Source organism: Ylistrum balloti, unplaced genomic scaffold (genome assembly GCF_031769215.1).
Source record: "Ylistrum balloti isolate Yb309-2 unplaced genomic scaffold, AGI_CSIRO_Ybal_v1 Utg369612, whole genome shotgun sequence".
NCBI classification, from domain to species: Eukaryota; Metazoa; Mollusca; class Bivalvia; order Pectinida; family Pectinidae; genus Ylistrum; species Ylistrum balloti.
In genome coordinates, this window is record NW_026781887.1 from 1143541 (window position 1) to 1164348 (window position 20808).

Genomic DNA, 20808 nt, shown 5'->3' on the forward strand with positions numbered 1-20808 from the left:
ATTGGCAATTTGGAGTTGGTGTTCCGTGCCAGTGACTGAATTCCATAGCTGAGCAACAAGATCCCATAGCCTCCACAAAGTGGGACAGTCCATAGGTCACTGTGGCCTCGGGATGAACGCATATACAAGAATTCAGCCATAGGAAAGGTACACACTTAGATATAAAACAGCTTTACTCGTGAAAAACAAGTAACAAACATATCGGAGATTTATGGTCATGTCACTTTGTCGGCTAGTTGAATCTACAACTAGGATTAGCACAGATAATTTCTAGATGGTATGGGATTAAAAAAAATAAATGAAAGTCTGCATTGGTTTAGGTAACACTCAATGGTAAACATGATATGGATATACATGTTTGTCAGTCAGTCACTACCAGTAAGTTTTAACGATTACTGATCAGAGTTGGGTACTAACAGGTACCCTAGGCGAGTAGACATAATTGGGAACCACATTCGATATTTCAGACAGATTTTTGATTTGCACTTTTGGGGAGTCTGTGTCTTTCTTCACAAAGATCCTACCGTCACGTGTTCTGAAAGATGCTATTTTCCTTTCATGCCGAAGTTTGTTAAGTTCATTAACAATGGTCTGGCGCTTTTTGGTCAGGGCTTCAACTACGAGAGTTTTATCCGGATTATGGCGGAGATTACCGTTTGCCTCAAAAACACGCTGACGGTCATAATACCTTACGAAACGCACAATTACGTTCACATTCTGATTTTTAATTTGGCCCAAGATCTTAAATTTTCTGACGTCTAATGAAGTAAAATTATGTTATATATTAAGACGATCTTGCCACAACGACAAGGATTAAAGCAAAATTGATGTTCTGTTAGTAAGTTTTGTTTGTTTATAAGTGCTGTTAGTTAATAATTCAAACCAAGCCCCAAGACTAGCTTCTTATCATGGCGCCAACTCACACGTACAGTGTTTTGTACGCTTACGTCATATCGAGAAGGATTCATAAGCTGCCATACAGTAAATGCACTGTAAATCAAGTCAAGCAGTTACAATAAACTTTGAAGATACAAGAAACCCTTTTTTTGCTTACTTATGGCAGAGACGTATCTCTGCTTACGGTTAATATCTTTGTTTTCTAGGAATATTCACAGAAGGCGATAAGAATCACGTCAGCTCGATATTCTTCAACAGCACAGGTCGGGGATGTCCGTGAGCAAATTCCGTAAAACATATTGTTCAAAATTTATCAATAGTTCAACCACACTGTGCTTCTTTTTTTAAATATATAGTAATCGTTTTGTTATTAAAAAATAAACTTATTGTGAATGCTTTTAAAATAGCGATTTAAAAGATCGCGGCATTATTTACGCAGAAAATTGCCGCTAGAGGGATCTAACTGTTTTCGATATTTCAGCCAATGAGAAGGCCAGGATCGGTAAATTTTGTCTGAAAGACCGTCGCAATAGGCTGTACGTGCTGAGTACGTTTAGCCTAAAAATCAGACGCCCCTCTTCAGTGTCCGCATTGTTACTGTTTTTATACGAGTGCTCTCCCTTCTATCACATAGCAAACCATACTCTGCTGCTTAAACATCAGTTAAATTGTGAGAAAGAAATTAACTAGAAATACTCAACAACACATTTTTTTTTTGTACATAAAGAACTCGAGATATTAATTCAAACTGTTGAGAGCTTGACAACTGCAATGTGACACTGAATAAACACAAGAGATAACTGTTTAGTTCAATCATATCATTGTGTAATTGGTGACATTCCATTTTGATAACGGGTTTAACTTGTCATAATGTGTACAGATAGGTAATAGATACACATATATAAACATCACCCCTTCTTACTCATCTCAGTTTGAACCGATCATATGATAACATGTTGTGATTACGAGTCACATGACAACAACATGGAGTCGGAAACAGGAGTGTCACGATGGATAGTTGTGGCCTGTTTTCTGCTTGGTGAGTCTCTTCTCGTTCTGGTATCGGATAGATTGATTCCTCGAATTAAGTCACATACTGATTCAATTGACAGACCACATTTAAATTATCCCCCGTTAAAGTTTATCCGCGGTGAGTATACATGCGATTAGTACAGTATATATACAGTCTTCTCTCCACTTCGTGCCCGAAAAGAAAACTCAAACCCGCAAATACTCATTTGCCGTACTAGCCCGTCACGAATTAGTGCAGTAGGCGTTTAATAATACATGGTGTAGAAAATACATTGTACGTACGAATCTCACTCCGACAGACGTGACGCAAACGTCCCTAACGCACACACTCCTCACCCACGAGAGCGTCCTAGACACTCCATACTCACCTCCCATCACAGAATGTATCGCGCGCCCAGGAAAAACCGGAGATAATCCCCGGAAACCTGTGTCCAACGGGGCTGGAATCGATTACCTCCAATTGCAATACGTTCTCCGGGCCGACACAAGGACCGGTGTCGAAAAAAAAAAAAAAATAATAAAAACAATCGTTCTACCGGAGCGCCACTAACACAATATCAGCCAATCACACTCCCACTAAGCATACCCAGACTTCCAGATTTCCTCGCCAGGAATGCAAGCATAAAATAGCAAGACTAGAAAACGGAGCAAACCAACTACATATAATAATACTGATAGGCACACTAACTAACTAAATTAACTGGACTGCACTGCTAGACGGAGAGCTAGAGAATGACTATTCACCCGCGCACCCACCCTTACCTGGGCATACGCACGTGCTCTACGTGCCTGAGAAGACGAACTATTCCCGCTATACTACCGAAACGCGGGAATATTTAAGTCTTCTCTCCACTTCGTGCCCGAAAAGAAAACTCAAACCCGCAAATACTCATTTGCCGTACTAGCCCGTCACGAATTAGAGAATTAACAAAGAAAGGGCAAGGGGGTTGTGGTTGGGGAATACCTAACCGCCTTTGAATAATTGATCAAATAACCATATTAATTACAAACCTAACTTCTGTGTTACCAGTAAACGAGACTCCAAAGAGTCAGCGACATAACCATCCTTGCTAGATTCGCCTTTCCAGCGGCCATGCCTCCTGAAACATCGATCGTTCACTCCGTTGTTGGCGGCCACTGTGGCGCCCCCTGCTCTGAGCGAGTGTAAACCAAAATTTGTATCATTGGAAACTAGTTTCAACCTTTTCATGACAGCTTGCCTAGCCCCTGTGTAACTAAGTGGCTTATTTTTGTTAATAAGCTTACAACCCTGACCGGAACGATAAACTTGCTTAAACAAAAAATGATCCGAACTTAAGTCAATTTTTGATAACTCAACATACCTTGATAACATGGTGTACGGACAAGCTACAGTCGAACCTTTACTGATGACCACTTGACTACCAAAGCGATATTTGTCTGTTTTACTTTTCCTGATATTGAGCGTTAAATGCCCCTCGAAAAACTGAACATCAGAGCAACGCAAACTACTGAGCTCGTTAAAACGTAAAAAACCGGAAAACCCTAACAAAATCATGGCAAGATCTCTCACTACCAACAAGTCATTCTCATTCAAAAACATTCCACACAAATTGATCAAAATGTCAGTCGTGACCGGTTCCTTTTTGCAAACAGGATTTTTAGCCTCTCGTTTGGAAAATTCAATTAAGTTCTGTACGAATGAGTTTGTTGTAGGGTCGATGTGTCCGTTAAGATTGTGCACCCATTTGATAGCATATACTGCAGACGACACCACTGCGTAAGTCCCTCCCTTTTCCAATAAAGAATTTAAATATAATGCCACGTGTATGGGATTTGCCGGGATAGACGAAAAACCATGCCCGGAAATGAAATGTTCCCATTTCGCGAAAGCTCCATAGTACTTGGTGCCTGTGTTGACACTCCTGCTTAGTAAAAGTCTGCCAGCCATACCCTCGGTCAGAGCGTGCAGATCGGAACCCTCCGTTACCCCAGAAGCTTTGACGGCATCGCTGATCGACTTCCTCAGTCCTATGCCTGTAACAATAAACACAGTAAAACAATGCTCAGTATGGTATGAACATGTGTAAGTTTTCAATGTCTAAAGTCTAACCGGAGGGCCAACATGTCGAAACCCAAAATACTGGCTCCGAAACATCCATTGTTCCCCCTCCCCCTCAGTGTGACTTTTCTACTGGGCAGTATACGATAATCTACTATGAAAGAATCGAAAGCCCCATCCTTAGGACACAATAAGTGCCAGTATGCCGCGCTCCTCCAATGGGGGACAATTATGGTCCCATAAGCTCCTTCGTCCCTCATTTTGCTAACCACACCGCAAACGAGTCTAGGGGGAGGTACTAACCAGTTGTTGACTCCCTGCCATCTTACCGTGAAGGCATCGACTGCCTCTGTACCCGGGCACCACCACTTGGAATTAAAACGCACACATTTGCTGTTATAATCTGTCGCGAACCGGTCGATTTGATGTGGACCCCATAATAACTGACACTCCTCAAAAACCCATGACTGCACCGACCAATCGTCACAGTCTTTACATCTACTCAAGTAATCGGCGGTACTGTTACTAATCCTTGGTAGCCACTGTGTACTAACGCCCGTGTTATTATAATCCAACACCTCGTTAATCTCACGTGCGACCCTCTGTAGGTCTGGCTTCCTGCTACCAGTTTTCACTATGGAACAAACGTTTCTGTTATCTGTTAACAGTTTTACCTGCTTACCTTTGACCATATCGACCTTAGCCAACAACACCCTTTTGACTGCTTCTAACTCTCTCCAAGTTGAGCTATACCTTTTCTCCCGTTCATCCCATGTTCCCAACGCGACATGTTTATCCATGTGGTAAAGATCCCTTACTGTAGGAAGAGAGCGATCCAAAACGCTTACCTCGCTGCCCTGCAGACCAATCACGTCACTCACTGGGCCACCTACTAGTCCTCCCGTGGGACTAATACTGCTACCGTAGCAAAACCCGGGTCTCGGAGACCCCCTAACACCCTGGGTGCTGTTGCATTGACCAAGAAACTCGAACGTTTGACCCCATTTTGTTCCATCATGATCATGGCCTAAATATATCCGGGGTCGGACCTCACAAGCCCCCTGGGGGTGTTGAAAAACATCTGTACCATGTACCGTTACAAAGTCCCCCTGGGGGATTACACCTTGGTAACATTTGCTTGCACCTGTCTCGATACTGTTTGTATCGTGTATGTATGTGCACCCGTTGACACCTTGCGTCACTCCAACATGCTCACACCTGCCTGATGTGTCCACATATTGAACATAACCCCCGTATCCCTCACCGGATGCATCAGTACAAAGTATGGCGTCACAGACTAGGTGTTGCTTTAACTGTGAACCCTTATCGTTCAGTGCCTTTACGTTAGACAACCAAAATTGGATCTCGTCTAGAGCTCCCGACGTGAGCAAAACACGCGCATTCCAACTGGCTCTAGCCAATACACACCTGTACAACTCCCGTGTACGTAGTCTAGCCACGTGACCGACAACACCTTGCATTGATATGACCTGACCTACTATGCCCGCTATGTACCTGGCCGAGAGCAAAGGCAGGTCTTTCTGTTTGACATGTGTCCTCGTATTGGTCAGCCAATACAAAAGCCGCTCGACACGACCCGACGTAACCCTGACCACGCCTTCTCCCATCGACCACGTGTAACCTAACCACGTGACATGCTGGGAAGCTACCCAATTGGACTTCTCCTCGGCTATGAGAAAACCGTAATCGATCAATGCCTGTCTGACATACCTACTGGACTCGTTAGCCCCGCCCTCTGTCTCGTGACCTCCAATACCGTCGTCCAAATACATGACCAATTTGTGACCTAATAAACGGATAGATTTGACCACCTCCCTTAGAACCTTGGTAAACACGTAACCAGCAGTAGAGATACCAAACGGTAACACATTGAAAACAAACTGGCGTGTTTTGCCTTCCACTTCAAACTCAAAACCGAGAAATTGCCTGTGCTCTTCAAAAATTTCGATATGGTGGTAAGCAGACTTCAAATCAAAAGTGAACAAAAAATCTCCTGGCTGGAAAACATCCCGTGCTACCCTTGCATCGTCGTATTTAAACTTGAATTTATGCAAAAAAGGGTTTATGTGCCTGCAATCCAAAACTAGGCGGGGCTTACCTGATTGATTGAAAGCTACAGTGAGCGGATTTATGACCGCGGGCTCTGACGAAACTTCCGACACACAACCTAACCGTAAAAGCTTAGTTATCTCCCCCACGACAAAATCGGGGTTATCTTTTGCGGTTTTGTTATTTGACAAAGACACCCTTGGTGGAATTTCGTGAAAAGGAATTTTATAACCTCTCTCGATGATAGATTGTACTACTTCAATGGTACCTTGGTCTGCCCAATACTGGCTCTTACCCTTCAAGCGCCCCACTGGCGAAGTATCACATGTGACACGTGGAGCGTCCTGTGTCGCCCCTACCTTACCTGCGTCCTGCTTCGCCGATACTTTTTCATGCATATCAAATAAAGAACCACTTATCTTATATCCGGATACAGCCGAGGCGACTCCTTTGATTTCCGGACACTCTTGTCGCCAATGTCCGGCCTTTCCACACCCAAAGCATGTACCGGGCTTGGTCCCGCCCCGTGGGAAAGGACCTGTTCTGTCGGTCGTAGTAGCGGCGTTTGTCTGGCTCCTGGACACAAAAGTCTCTCTTTGATAAGGGTTGAAACGCTGTCTTCCCCTGCTGGACTTTAACTTTTCCGCCTTTGCCTTTTTAACTGCCTTGGAGCTGGCTCTGTCGATTTTCCTTTCATCGTCGGAGTCCGACGCTATAGGATTTGCTACATACTCATCGACGGTTTTCCAGCCTGCTTCAGAACTGTCCGCCAACTTAATTAGCTTGTTGCGATAGTCTATAAGCGACATACCCTCCTGTATCTTAAGCCTGGCGGTGTCCATGTCCGTACTGACGGCCTGCGCGGCGCCCAATAATTTCCCGCGCACTTTGGTATTGAACTTGTACTGTTCCTCGCAACTTCTCTTTTTGAATTTGTAGGTATCCGTACACTGAATTGTTTCTTGTATCTTGTTTAAAGATGCCTCAGAATTTTCACACATTTTTCTCTCAAACGAGCTCAACTTTTGTGAAATTAATGTATCCAAATGCCCGAGTATTTCGTTTTGTGACTTTCCAACCGCAGCCTGTATCTGGTCCGACAGTGTGCATAATGAATCGTTCTGCATGGTAGAAACTATGATACTATATATATGATAGAGACATTAACTGGACTGCACTGCTAGACGGAGAGCTAGAGAATGACTATTCACCCGCGCACCCACCCTTACCTGGGCATACGCACGTGCTCTACGTGCCTGAGAAGACGAACTATTCCCGCTATACTACCGAAACGCGGGAATATTTAATGTACACTATGTGTACCGGAGACAACGCCGGATAGCCATACAGTTAAATTGTCTATGTATACTGACCATCACACTAGCCGACGGGTAACACGGCACTGCACAACCACAACAGGTAAATGTGGCGTATTGAATATGCAACTGTGTTCTTACAGTGCCTTCCGTTTACTGTGTGGTGTTACTAAAACGAGGAACGAAAAACCGGACGAGATGAAAGAAATAATCTGAAATTAGCGTTAAATGTTGTTTACAACAAATCATTTGATGTGACTATCTATATCCGCTCGAACAAATATGAATAAGTATTTCCATAAAAAACAAAAATCCGTACACACACCACCCTCACACACACACGCACACACCTACATATACACACACATTTATATATATATGATCAATGAAGTAATAGCAACAGTACGGACGAGCGAATTGTAAAATTTTCGAGGCAACCTGACCCTTTATCACGACAAATATTACATAAATTACATCACATGCAAAGAACAGAAAACAAATACAGAGTTATAAGTGAAATCGAGAACGGTAGTGTAAATTTAGGTGTCTCGTTAATCCCCTCGACCGATGGACACCGAAGGCCCTTTATACGGAACAAAAAACATCTTAACTTGTGGTATGAAAGATGGTAATTAAAAAATGAGCTTGTATGTGAGTGCAGAGAAAAAACATTGTGTCATATTCCGAGGAAATGAGTTGATCGGTACATCTCGGTCCCTCTCTTAAAAAGGAATATTTTAATTAAAAAATTTTAAAAAATCGTTGTGAAAAAGTAAATGAATGTATACTTACAATTAAAAGTATTTTATAATAGAGATCAACAATGAAATGCAAAAACAAGTTTTCAAAATATTATTTTGAATATGGTCGAATAGGCCCCAGACTCATCAACTCGCCTACAAAAATTCTCCCCAGAAAAACTAGATTTTCTGCTTACGAACTAGAGTCAATAATCGGCGCCAATTTTAAATTTGAACGAAAGCAGACACTTAGGAACTAAACGAGAAGTGCAATACATTTGGAAAGGAAGTTGCAGCAGGTTTGGTTGATTCAGTGTCCCTCCTTACGGAGGCGTTGCTGGTCACCCCAACTCCTGCAGTGGCCAATGGGTACCACGAATGTCTTGGCATGGTGAAATGTCTTGCTACAGGCAGATACGGTCGTTTCTGTTTGATAGCACATCGGTGGTGTGTGTGTGTGTGTGTGTGTGTGTGTGTGTGTGTGTGTGGTGTGGGTGTGTGTGTGTGTGTGTGTGTGTGTGTGTGTGTGTGTGTGTGTGTGTGTGTGTGTGTGTGTTTGTGTGTGTGTGTGTATGTGTGTGTGTGTGTGTGTGTGTGTGTGTGCGCGCGCGCACGCGCGTGTACGTGTGTATGTGTTAAAACTTTGTTGAATTCTCAGTGTCCAGTTATATAGAAAAAAAAGATCATAAACTACGAAACACGATGAGTGTTTTATTTTTATCTTCATATGTATCACTTTACACGTAGATACAATTGTAACGTCATCAGTATTGATACATACAGTCCATTAATCAAGTTGTATACATTGCTATTTCCAAGCAAATACATCGGTTGCTATTTGTCCACACTAAATAATTACATAAAATTGAAGACATAGATTTTTTTAACAACTTTTAATTTTGATGGATCAAAGGTCGGATTTACCCAGTTTTTAAATAAAAAGATTATAGGGTATGATGTATGTCTGTTTTGTTTCAGATAGATGTTGTGCTTAATTACTTATTTAAAAAGTAGTTACGGATCTGACTTACATATAAGATATATAATTATTATATTTACTATATGCCAAATAATGGAGACTTGTCTGATGAACATTTGTAGGTATGGCTTAGTCAGAATGTATGTAGGAATAAGGACCAAAATCGTGTTTGCGTTTCATGCTTGAACTTCAGTTTATCTATTTGCTTTGTAAGTTTTCCATGTTCCATACATGCCTCCACTTTGTCTCTTTATCTTATGTGTCATATTCTATCCTTACTTTCAGTGAGTCTCCAAGTTTGTTCTGCTGTCAACAGTACGAGACTGTTAGTACTTGGGGACTGGGGGGGAATCGACATACTGCCATACAGGACATTGGTAGAGGTCAGCGTGGCTAAACAGATGGGTATTCTGGCAGATCGGTACGCACCACAGAATATTCTTGCCTTAGGAGACAATTTCTACTTTGATGGGGTGAAGGATGTCACAGACAAACGTTTCAAAGTAAGTGCTTGCAATTTTTAACCTGTAACTTTCATCTGCAAAAATACAGTCATTAATAGACGAACTTTGCCTTTCGTTTTCATGAACTTTTTCAATGTAGGTAACCATACCATTTGATTTTACCGACTGTTCAGTTATTTCTTACGTATATTAAACCTTCAATGTAGAATTCACTACGATTTAAAGTATATATATAACCTTCAGTTTGGATGTCATGAATATTCAAAATGTATGTGACATCCAATTTGCCTGACATGAATATGCAAAGTGTGTACATATATAACACATTCTATTTAACTATGTGATTAACTGACATAACCATTCATAGTGTATATAACCTTCTATTAACTGACATAACCATTCATAGTGTATATAACCTTCTATTAACTGACATAACCATTCATAGTGTATATAACCTTCTATTAACTGACATAACCATTCATAGTGTATATAACCTTCTATTTAATGTCTTAATCATCCATAGTGTATAACCTTCTATTAACTGACATAACCATTCATAGTGTATATAACCTTCTATTAACTGACATAACCATTCATAGCGTATATAACCTTCTATCAACTGACATAATCATTCATAGTGTATATAACCTTCTATTAATTGACATACCCATTCATAGTGTATATAACCTTCTATTAACTGACATAACCATTCATAGCGTATATAACCTTCTATTAACTGACATAACCATTCATAGTGTATATAACCTTCTATCAACTGACATAACCATTCATAGCGTATATAACCTTCTATTAACTGACATAACCATTCATAGCCTATATAACCTTCTATTAACTGACATAACCATTCATAGTGTATATAACCTTCTATTAACTGATATAACCATTCATAGTGTATATAACCTTCTATTAACTGACATAACCATTCATAGTGTATATAACCTTCTATTAACTGACATAACCATTCATAGCGTATATAACCTTCTATTAACTGACATAACCATTCATAGTGTATATAACCTTCTATTAACTGACATAACCATTCATAGTGTATATAACCTTCTATTAACTGACATAACCATTCATAGTGTATATAACCTTCTATTAACTGACATAACCATTCATAGCGTATATAACCTTCTATTTAATGTCTTAATCATTCATAGTGTATAACCTTCTATTTAACTGACATAACCATTCATAACGTATATAACCTTCTATTAACTGACATTACCATTCATAGCGTATATAACCTTCTATTAACTGACATAACCATTCATAGCGTGTATAACCTTCTATTTAATGTCTTAATCATTCATAGTGTATAACCTTCTATTAACTGTCATAACTATTCATAGTGTATATAACCTTCTATTTAACTGACATGAACATTCAATATACCTATTCCTATAAGTTGATGAAATGTTATTAAAGTTTAATTTTGTAATATGTTGATTTTGGATGAATTCCGAAGCCTGTACGATTCTACATTAACACAAATACTATATCAATCGAATTGAATTCCATCATTTCACGATACCAGTATGTTTTGTTCATGCCTTCATATATTGTTTGGAATACATTTACCGATTTATTTATATTCAAGCTGTTTTTATGTTTGATATAGAAAGATAATTTATATATTGAAGATATTCAATCATATTGACAGATCCGAAACGTGATACGTGTACATGAATTATTTATCTTTAAAGGAAACATACGAGGACGTTTTCACCAGGCAGTCGTTGATGGTACCGTGGCATGTGATTGCAGGAAATCATGATCATAAGGGAAATGTTTCTGCTCAAATCGCATATTCTAAGATTGACGACCGATGGTAAGATTATTATTTCATGTTTGAACTAACCCTTTTGTCTTCATATCTCCATTAGAGCTTCCGTGTATAGTATGTAGGGACGGCAAACAGAACCAATGGGTTTGGTGATCATCACGTGTAACACTGTAGTACGTAAGGAAAACTATTCACAGATTCATCGATATAATATTATATAGTAAAAAATACCCGTCACAACCTACAACATCAATTCACGGATCTCGTTCCTTCAGTTCAGATCCCGATTACCCTGTGTACCCAAGCATGTGACAATGTCGGACCTTCCTACCGCTTAGATATACTTCGGTTATGTTTGTGGTTACGTACCAATGTGTACCTAAAGATTCACACAACATGCCAGTGCTGTTACTATTGCCTGGAAATATATTGAGTCAAGACCGCTAAGCGTCCATTAAAGTACTATATTGTCCTTACGTCCGTCTTCTATCAGATGTAGCTGGTAGTACTGTACCGATCGCATTCGAACTGGCGACCGAAGGTTACAACTCACCCTCAGGATCGATTTATACGGGAACTGTAAATGGGACAAATGATAACAGGGTCAAGGTCACTGTTCCTAGTTTTGGAAATACTTGTCAGCGCTCCAGCGATTTAATATCTTTAGGAATTTAAATTCACATAGTGGACAATATCACGATGAAGCTGGAGTTCCAAGCTTGTGGTGTCTGTTTCTAAAAAATCCTAGTCAGCACTCTAGTGTCTTTATATCTGGAGGGTGCGGATGTCCCCCTCTTGATTCACCTGTTATTTCATTCATACAAACATTGTTACAAGTTTTGGTTTGTTTATCACTTGTGTTTGTGCTTGTTTGCATTATAATGATTGATGATTCAGTAAGCTTTTTAAAGAAAACATTCTTTAAAAAATCAGTATTGTTTGGATACCTTTATCTATTGTTGAAAAAGTTTTTTAAAAAGGTCATGTCTGTCGCCTTCGTCACTTTTATGTATTTTTGAGAGCGTTTAAAATCACCACAGACAAGTTATGACGAAAATTCCAACAGTGGCTGTAGCATATCAGCATATAAACAGATGAAGTACATAGCTGTAAATGACAAGAGGTAAAATGTCGTGTCGAGACAATTATGCATGTTCCTTTCTTTACACATCAAATTCGCTGATTCGCTTGTCAACGGCAAGTTTGACAATGACACACTTTAAGCATTAAAATGTTTAGAGAAAAAAGTTCACTAGCATTAAGTGGCCAGGTATTGGAAATTTAAAAGTTCAAACTGTGATAAAAATAAAATGGGTTTAGTGACACCACACGACGACCTTCAGTCAGTCAGTCGGTGTTGGATATACGGTGATTCACGTTAGCATTCCCCCAGAGATAACTATTGTCTACCTTACAAGGTCATTTCAGTAATCTGACATATTTCCCTATTACAAGGTCATTTCAGTAATCTGACATATTTCTCTATAACAAGGTCATTTCAGTGATTTGACATATTTTTACCTATTACAAGGTCATTTCAGTAATCTGACATATTTCTCTATAACAAGGTCATTTCAGTGATTTGACATTTTTACCTATTACAAGGTCATTTCAGTAATCTGACATATTTTCCTATAACAAGGTCATTTCAGTGATTTGACATATTTTTACCTATTACAAGGTCATTTCAGTAATCTGACATATTTCTCTATAACAAGGTCATTTCAGTGATTTGACATATTTTTACCTATTACAAGGTCATTTCAGTAATATGACATATTTCCCTATTACAAGGTCATTTCAGTAATCTGATAAATTTTTGTTGTTTTTTCAGGAACTTCCCTTATTTCTACTACAAATTATCACTAACAGTTCCAGGGGGCGCCAACTTGGACATCATTATGATAGACACAATATTACTTTGTGGGAACACAGGCATGGACCAAGACGGGGCCCAGCCCAAGGGACCGACAGATTTTAAAGCTGCAGATGACCAATGGACCTGGATCAGTAGCATGCTGCAGTCGAGCAAGTAAGATGAAGACCAGACGAGGCATCTCTAACAAAAACTAGCCAACAAGATTATAGACATGTGACAAGACGAGGCATCTCTAACAAAAACTAGCAACAAGATTATAGACATGTGACAAGACGAGGCATCTCTAACAAAAACCAGCAACAAGATTATAGACATGTGACAAGACGAGGCATCTCTAACAAAAACTAGCAACAAGATTATAGACATGTGACAAGACGAGGCATCTCTAACAAAAACTAGCCAACAAGATTATAGACATGTGACAAGACGAGGCATCTCTAACAAAAACTAGCCAACAAGATTATAGACATGTGACAAGACGAGGCATCTCTAACAAAACCTAGCCCAACAAGATAACAGGAGAGTAAGGGTCAGGTTGTTGATATTTCACAGGATCACAGGAGAGTAAGGGTCAGGTTGTAGATATTTCACAGGATCACAGGAGAGTAAGGGTCAGGATGTAGATCTGTCCGATTTCCGACTAAAGAGGTATCGATTCCGTTTTAAATATCATAGCTTGCCCAGGATAACATGCGATTCGTAACATACATGTTTAAATTAAATGATTTTAGTCAATGCGTAATCACTTTGTCATAAGGTGAATATCTTAAGACTGTCTTTGAAACATTGAAGTTTGCAGTCGTTGAATTGAGTAGCTGAGGAAGGATATCTGATTTAGGTCATTGAAAGAGAGCGGCTCTTTGTATAGACTAATGTTTTAGGTTTTTGTAAGTTTAGATTTTTTGGTGAAGTTAATAGCAAGAGCATCCATCCGTTTTCTTCCGCTTTATGTGTCAATTTATAAACATTTGTACATTGTAGATGTCATGATTTGTCAATAAATTCTGCACAATAACAAAACCCACTGAAATCGGATTCCTAACCCTGTCTGATGATCTATATAGATCTCAATATTTCTGCTTCGATAAAATATATATCATACATATATATCTAAATAACTAAAAAAAACTAGTTTTATCAACACTGTCTCAGTATATATGCTGAAAGTTAAATTCATTTCAAAATTAAACAAATGTCATGCAACCCAGTTTCTGTGACTTATTGGATGCAGCTCTTACCGGTATATTAGTTAAATATGTTTGTGTTTTAAATAACTTTTGTATTTCAGAGCTGAATTCTTGCTTGTGGCAGGTCACTTTCCTGTGTATTCCATCGCAGAACATGGCCCGACAGATTGCTTGGTTAAGCAACTTTTACCATTATTACAGAAATATCAAGTCACTGCCTACCTCAGTGGTCACGATCACAACTTACAGGTAAATATCTTACACGCATCTGTAGTTACCCACGACAAACACTCATATGTACAACTAATTATTTACCTAAATCAGTCGTCACGACAATAAACAGGTAAATATACAGCATATATCTTATCTAAATCGGTCCCCACGATCACAACATACAGGTAAATATACAGCATATATCTGATCTAAATCGGTCCCCACGTGCACAACATACAGGTAAATATCAACAAATATCTTACATCTGCAGTCACGACACTATCACAACATATAGGTAAATATATGACATATATCTTATCTAAATCGGTCCCCACGAGCACAGCATACAGGTAAATATACGTACATGTATATAAAAAACATATTTATTAACTGAATCGATTACTTGGAATACATTCTTGTTAAGGAAGGGGGCCATTTGATTTTGTTCACAAAACCACGGACACAGAATTTTTTGTATTGAAATCTACACTTTATATAATGAAAATTTCTAAACGAAAAAAAAAGAAGAAATATCAATCCTGTCAGAGCCAACATCAACTCGAGTACAATAGAAGCGATACCGGCTATCGTGACATCCAACAGATTTGAGGTCCTGTGTTCAGAAAACCAGGAAGATATCACAAAAGGTGTAGCAGCCAAGACTGCATCAGGCCCGGGCACTTCTCAGGATTCCAATCAGTCCATTAAGGTGGCTGGTAGGCAACGCACGTCTGTCAACGGTTCTACGCAATCTCTTCACAATAGGCGAAACAACAATGTATTAAGGCGTCACGAGCTTGATGCAGAGTCGCAACAGTCTATCAGGGTCCACTTTCCTTCTTCAGTTTGCAATCCAGTGGCAAATCGATTTGTAGGATTCAGTCAAAAGCCAAGAAGGAGAATCAAACGTTTCTATGTACATGGTATTAACCGCCACATATCTTCTGAAAACGTTATGCGAAGTTATCTCGAAGAGGCAAACGTACGTGTAACATGGATTAGATACTTTGAGAAACGTTGGAAAAATACCGCTTCGGCACAACTCAATATCGTGGCGGAAGATGAGGAGATTATCAGTAACAAGTCCTTCTGGCCTGAAGGAATTTACATGAGGGAGTGGCAGCTGCGTGAAATTTTTTTGAGTGAACACAGGCATGGCTGACTTTGTGAACGCACTGTGTTGGAACATTGAGGGTATCATGGCAGGAACACCTTACCTAGTGAACTGTCTCAAGAAATTCAACATTAATATTTGTGGTATATCTGAACACTTGTTACGTGAATTTAATATGTCTTTTTTCAACACATTTAAATCCATAGGGTATAGTGTTATAGCTAAACCCGTTTTTGAAAGAGATCCGTTCAAATACAAATGTAACATTAGAGGAGGTGTTGCTCTGTTGTACAAAGGACCATTTTTCAGAGTACAAGAAATAGAGGTAGATAGTCCAAGAATAGTTGGGGCAGAGATTACTCTTTCCGACGATTTGATTTTGTATTGTTTTGTTGTATATATGCCTGCCGCGTCTAGAACAATTGAAATGTTTACAGAACATGTTGAACTTCTGGAATGCCTATACTCAGTTTATTCTGAGAAGGGGCAGGTTATGTTTATGGGCGATATGAATGTCAAGATTAAAGGTCCTCGGTGTAGCTTTGTTGAAAATGATAGGTCTAAGATTTTTCAGGAGTTTTTAAGCCGGTGTAATTTGATATCCATCAATGTACAAAATACGTGTAGAGGTCCATCCCAAACGGGTAAATCAACACTTATTGACCATATTATCATTGAAGCAAGCTCCCTTGATTTAGTACAGAGTGCGTCAATTTTAGATGAAAGTGAACTTAATTTGTCGGAACATGTTCCTGTAATCAGTTCAATTCGAATACCAGTAGATGCTTCCTTAAATAATCATGTAAACCAAACACGGTTTAGTTGGAAAAGAGCTGTAGCTGAGAACTATAAAGTAGCTTTAAGTCGGAATTTAGCTCGTATTAAGATTGTAGGAGCTGAGAATATTGAGTATAAGAATGTGAGTCTAAGTGAGAATGTGATCGAGAAATATTATTGTGATATTGTGATTGCTATATATAATTCGTCCATAGAATCTGTACCTGTGTCGAAATACAAACCCTACTTAAAACCATACTGGAATGATCAGTTATCACAAGTTTCATAGTAATATGAAAAGTAGCAGACAAAAATGGATTGCTGAAGGGAGACCTAGAGATTGTTCGAACAGTTTTAAAGAATATAAATGGATGAAGAAAGAATTCAGGAGAAACCTTAGACAAGCTTTCGATAAATACATGTCTGATCAATTAAAAGAAATTGAGCGAGCAAATGACATAGATCAGAAACTTTTTTGGCATTTAATCAGAAATAAAACGACAAAACAAAGACTTTGCCAAACTGAATTTAGATGTGACAGAAAAACTTTCAGAGACCCGGAAATTATTGTAGATAAATGGGCTTCTCATTTTGAGAGAATTTTTAAAGATGATTCTAATAGTATATTTGATGAAAACTTTAGGATCCATATATCAAGTAAAGTGAAAGAAATAGAAAGAAAAGATTTGAAAGATGAGAGATTCTTAAAAGATCCAATCACGCAAGCTGAAATCGAAATAATCTGCAGGAATCTAAAATCAAATAAGGCAGGAGGTATGGACGATCTAGTATATGAGCACTTGAAATTGGGAAACTCAGACCTTTTTGCTCATTTATCAAAGTTATTCAATGCAGTAGTTGAGAGTCAATATATACCATATGGATGGAAGAAGGGGACTATTATCACATTGTACAAAGGTCATCCTAAACCTAAGGATGATCCTAATAGTTATAGGGGGTTAACTCTTCCACCAGTCATCTTTAAAGTGTTCGAAATGATTTTAGCGAATAGATTGGAACCAGTTCTTTCTTCTGTTTCTTTTCCAAATAAGTAACAATCAGCTTACCAAAAAGGGCTCTGTAGTTTGTTAACCTCATTTAACCTGCAGGAATGTATACATTATAATGTAGAAAGGGGAGAAAACGTTTTTGTAGCCTTTTTAGACAGTAACAAAGCTTTTGACACTGTCTGGCATGACGGTTTACTTTATAAGTTACATCAATTGGGAATAACTGATAAGTCATGGCACATTTTGAAAGCAATATATACAGACATAAGAAGTAGTGTCTTATTCAATGGTTTAAGATCAAGATGGATAAAGATGGAAAGGGGGATCTTACAGGGGAGCGCATTATCTGCAAAAATGTATCTCGTCTTCATTAATGATTTACTAGATTGTGTTGAAAAATGTGGAATGGGTGCTATTATTGCCGATTTAAGAATTAATATACCAACACAGGCAGATGATATTTGTCTAGTCAGTACACAACATAAAAGTATACAACACATGTTAAGCGAGTGTGAAGATTATAGTAAAAAGTGGCGCTTTGTGTTTTCTGCAGTTAAAAGTAATATTATGTGTTTTTCTAGAAGAAAGCAGAAAGGGTCAAGTATACAACTGTATCTGTATGAGCATCCTCTTCCAGTAGTAGAAAATATAACGCATGTTGGTGTCATGTTAAACAATAATTTCAACAGTACAGAACGTACAATACGTGCATGCAACAGATTAAAGAGTGGTGTGATGAGCCTCATTAAATGTGGTGCTCATCCTTGTGCATTAAACCCCATAACAGTAAGTAAAATAATTAAAACAAGAATTTATCCAACAGCCCTATATGGCTGTGAATTATGGTGTCTTGCAAAAGCAGAAGTTTAAATGTTGGAAAGAACTCAACGTTTTATTCTCAAATCGATTCAGGGGTTCCATATGAGGACTCGAACGGATATGTGTAGCAGCTTGCTTGGTTGGCTTACCTTAGAATCATATATAGATATTAGGAAGCTAACATTTTTTGGAAGATTGTGTAATTTAGGGAAAGAGAGTGTGTCTTGTACTGTATGTTTTACTCGCCTTTTTATGGCGGATGTAAGCACTAATATGCATGAAAGTAAATTGAATGATCGCGGATACATGAATGATGTTGTTCGAGTTTTGAGAAAATATGATCTGTATGAAATGGTAAAAGAATGTTTAGCACGCGGATCATTCCCTTCAAAAAGTAAATGGAAGAACAAAGTAAAATGTACAGTTCATTCATACGAAGAAAACTCGTGGAAAGAAAGAATGGATGATGACCGCGAGTTCTATAGATTTAAATTAATTCATAATAAACTAGCTCCACACATATTGTGGAAGCTATTAATTAAGTTTCCTCAGAATAAGGAATCCATAGGTAGTATTATGAAACTTATTGTGGCCATCAGAAATGTAAACACAGTTGAATTATGTCACAGATGTGGCCAAACGTATGAAGATGTGTATACTCATATAGTCTTACAGTGCAATTTTACTGAAGAAATCCGAGATCAATTATGGTGTCAAATGATCAATATCAGTGATCATGAGTTTAGCATATATTTGCATAATCACTCAGATTTTGACCTATTCCATATCTTGATTGGTGGAGAAGTAATGTATGAATTGAATTTAAAAGAAATATCACAGTTTTACCTTAATTCAGTCCATTATGTTTCAAAAATGCTTAAAGCATATTATGGCTAAAATGTATATGATACAAATTACATCTAAAGAATTATCATTAAGTACAATGTATATATATATATATATATATATATATATATATGAGTAATGTAATTATGATACATCTTATATGTTACTTTGGTATTTTGTAACTATTTAATCATTATTATACTTATGTTATAATAATTACTATTGCAAAAATGATGTACTTCAATGTTCCGATGTGATTTTGGAACGACTTAATTACTATAATTATCCTAATGTTATAATATCTTGGTAATAATTTTGATTTGCATGCCAATTCAACGTTCTCTTTCACTAAATTAATGTTGTTCTTTTTATGAAATCTTCTTAAAGGAGGAAATAAAGAGAATAATAATTCATCATCGAAACAATGTGAAGTAGACAGCACGCGAAATAATAACAGTTTCTTTACCTTTTCAGCACCTGGAATCGGTTACTTCTGAACCTCCCATCAACATGTTTGTGATTGGTGCTGCAAACTTTGTTGATACGAGTACCAAACACAGCAAGTCTGTTCCAAATGGCTCTTCCAAATTCATGTGGGCCAAAGCACAGGACCTTGGGGGATTTGCCTACATTGAAACTGTCAGAAACAACATGACATTCACGTTTGTAGATGGACGAGGGCAGTCAATATATCAGAAAGTTCTCTTTCCAAGAAAAGTATGACGAAGTGCATTGGTCATTTTCGACACCTTATACTGTTTCTGATATGAAATTGAACTATTTTTTACGGCATCGATACTTTAAGAAAGAGTCTGTTCTAGAATTTAATTGTAATATTTTTACATAAGTTTCGGATAAGAGTTATATTTCTGTGTAGCCGTGGAAGTGGTCATCATGAAAAAGACACCGTGAACTCACTAGCATTAGCCATGTCATAATTCTAGATATCAACACAAACATTGGCAACTGTAAACACTGGAGGCATAACATTAAAAAAGAAGGGATCTTTGAGGCCCACTGTTTTTTCTTTATTTATTCTTTAGAAAAATGATCATTTTCTTTCCTTAGTTATACGAAATTTGAGAATTCTTCTCGGAAAAAAAGCAATACTAATCTTCAACTGTTAAATACAAAATGGTCGCCTGTCAGTATTCTGCTGACAAGGGAACGAGGGAAATCTACAGATAAAATTTGATTAAGATCCGTCCAGTATTTCTCAAGAAATAAAGATGACAAACTAATAGAATCATTATCTTTATTTCATGTTATTTTCTAAAAAGTCCTCTCGTTATTCCGGTTTTACATCCTGTACAGTCTCTTTAAGCATAAATCATAGTACAAGCTATTTATCAAAAACTGTAAGTGCTTGTTTGTGATTATGTTCTATAGTATGGTTTAATCACTACAAAAATATGCCCTGTATAACTACATTTATAATGGTTATTTCAATACAGCTACAGGAGAATATCACTATTTAAACTTTATCACCAGCAGATGCCGGTAAATAGACAATAAACACAAGCAACTAACGCCACTGCCTCTACAAGTATATGGTCTAGTTAAACTTCTGTTAAAAAGCGACATTAATTGAAGATAAACTAAACTATATGTAAC

At 38.1% G+C, this 20808-nt stretch overlaps 1 protein-coding gene across 1 annotated transcript; it reads left to right on the forward strand.

Annotated features, from left to right (window-relative positions):
• The first annotated feature begins 1881 nt into the window (after nt 1–1881).
• On the forward strand, nt 1882–19999 carry LOC132547139 (tartrate-resistant acid phosphatase type 5-like). The gene is made up of 6 exons (XM_060210897.1): nt 1882–1936; nt 9361–9578; nt 11270–11394; nt 13184–13381; nt 14517–14664; nt 19669–19999. The coding sequence occupies exons 1-6, from the start codon at nt 1882–1884 to the stop codon at nt 19915–19917; spliced, it is 993 nt and encodes a 330-aa protein (XP_060066880.1). The 3' UTR covers nt 19918–19999.
• Nucleotides 20000–20808: the final 809 nt, after the last annotated feature.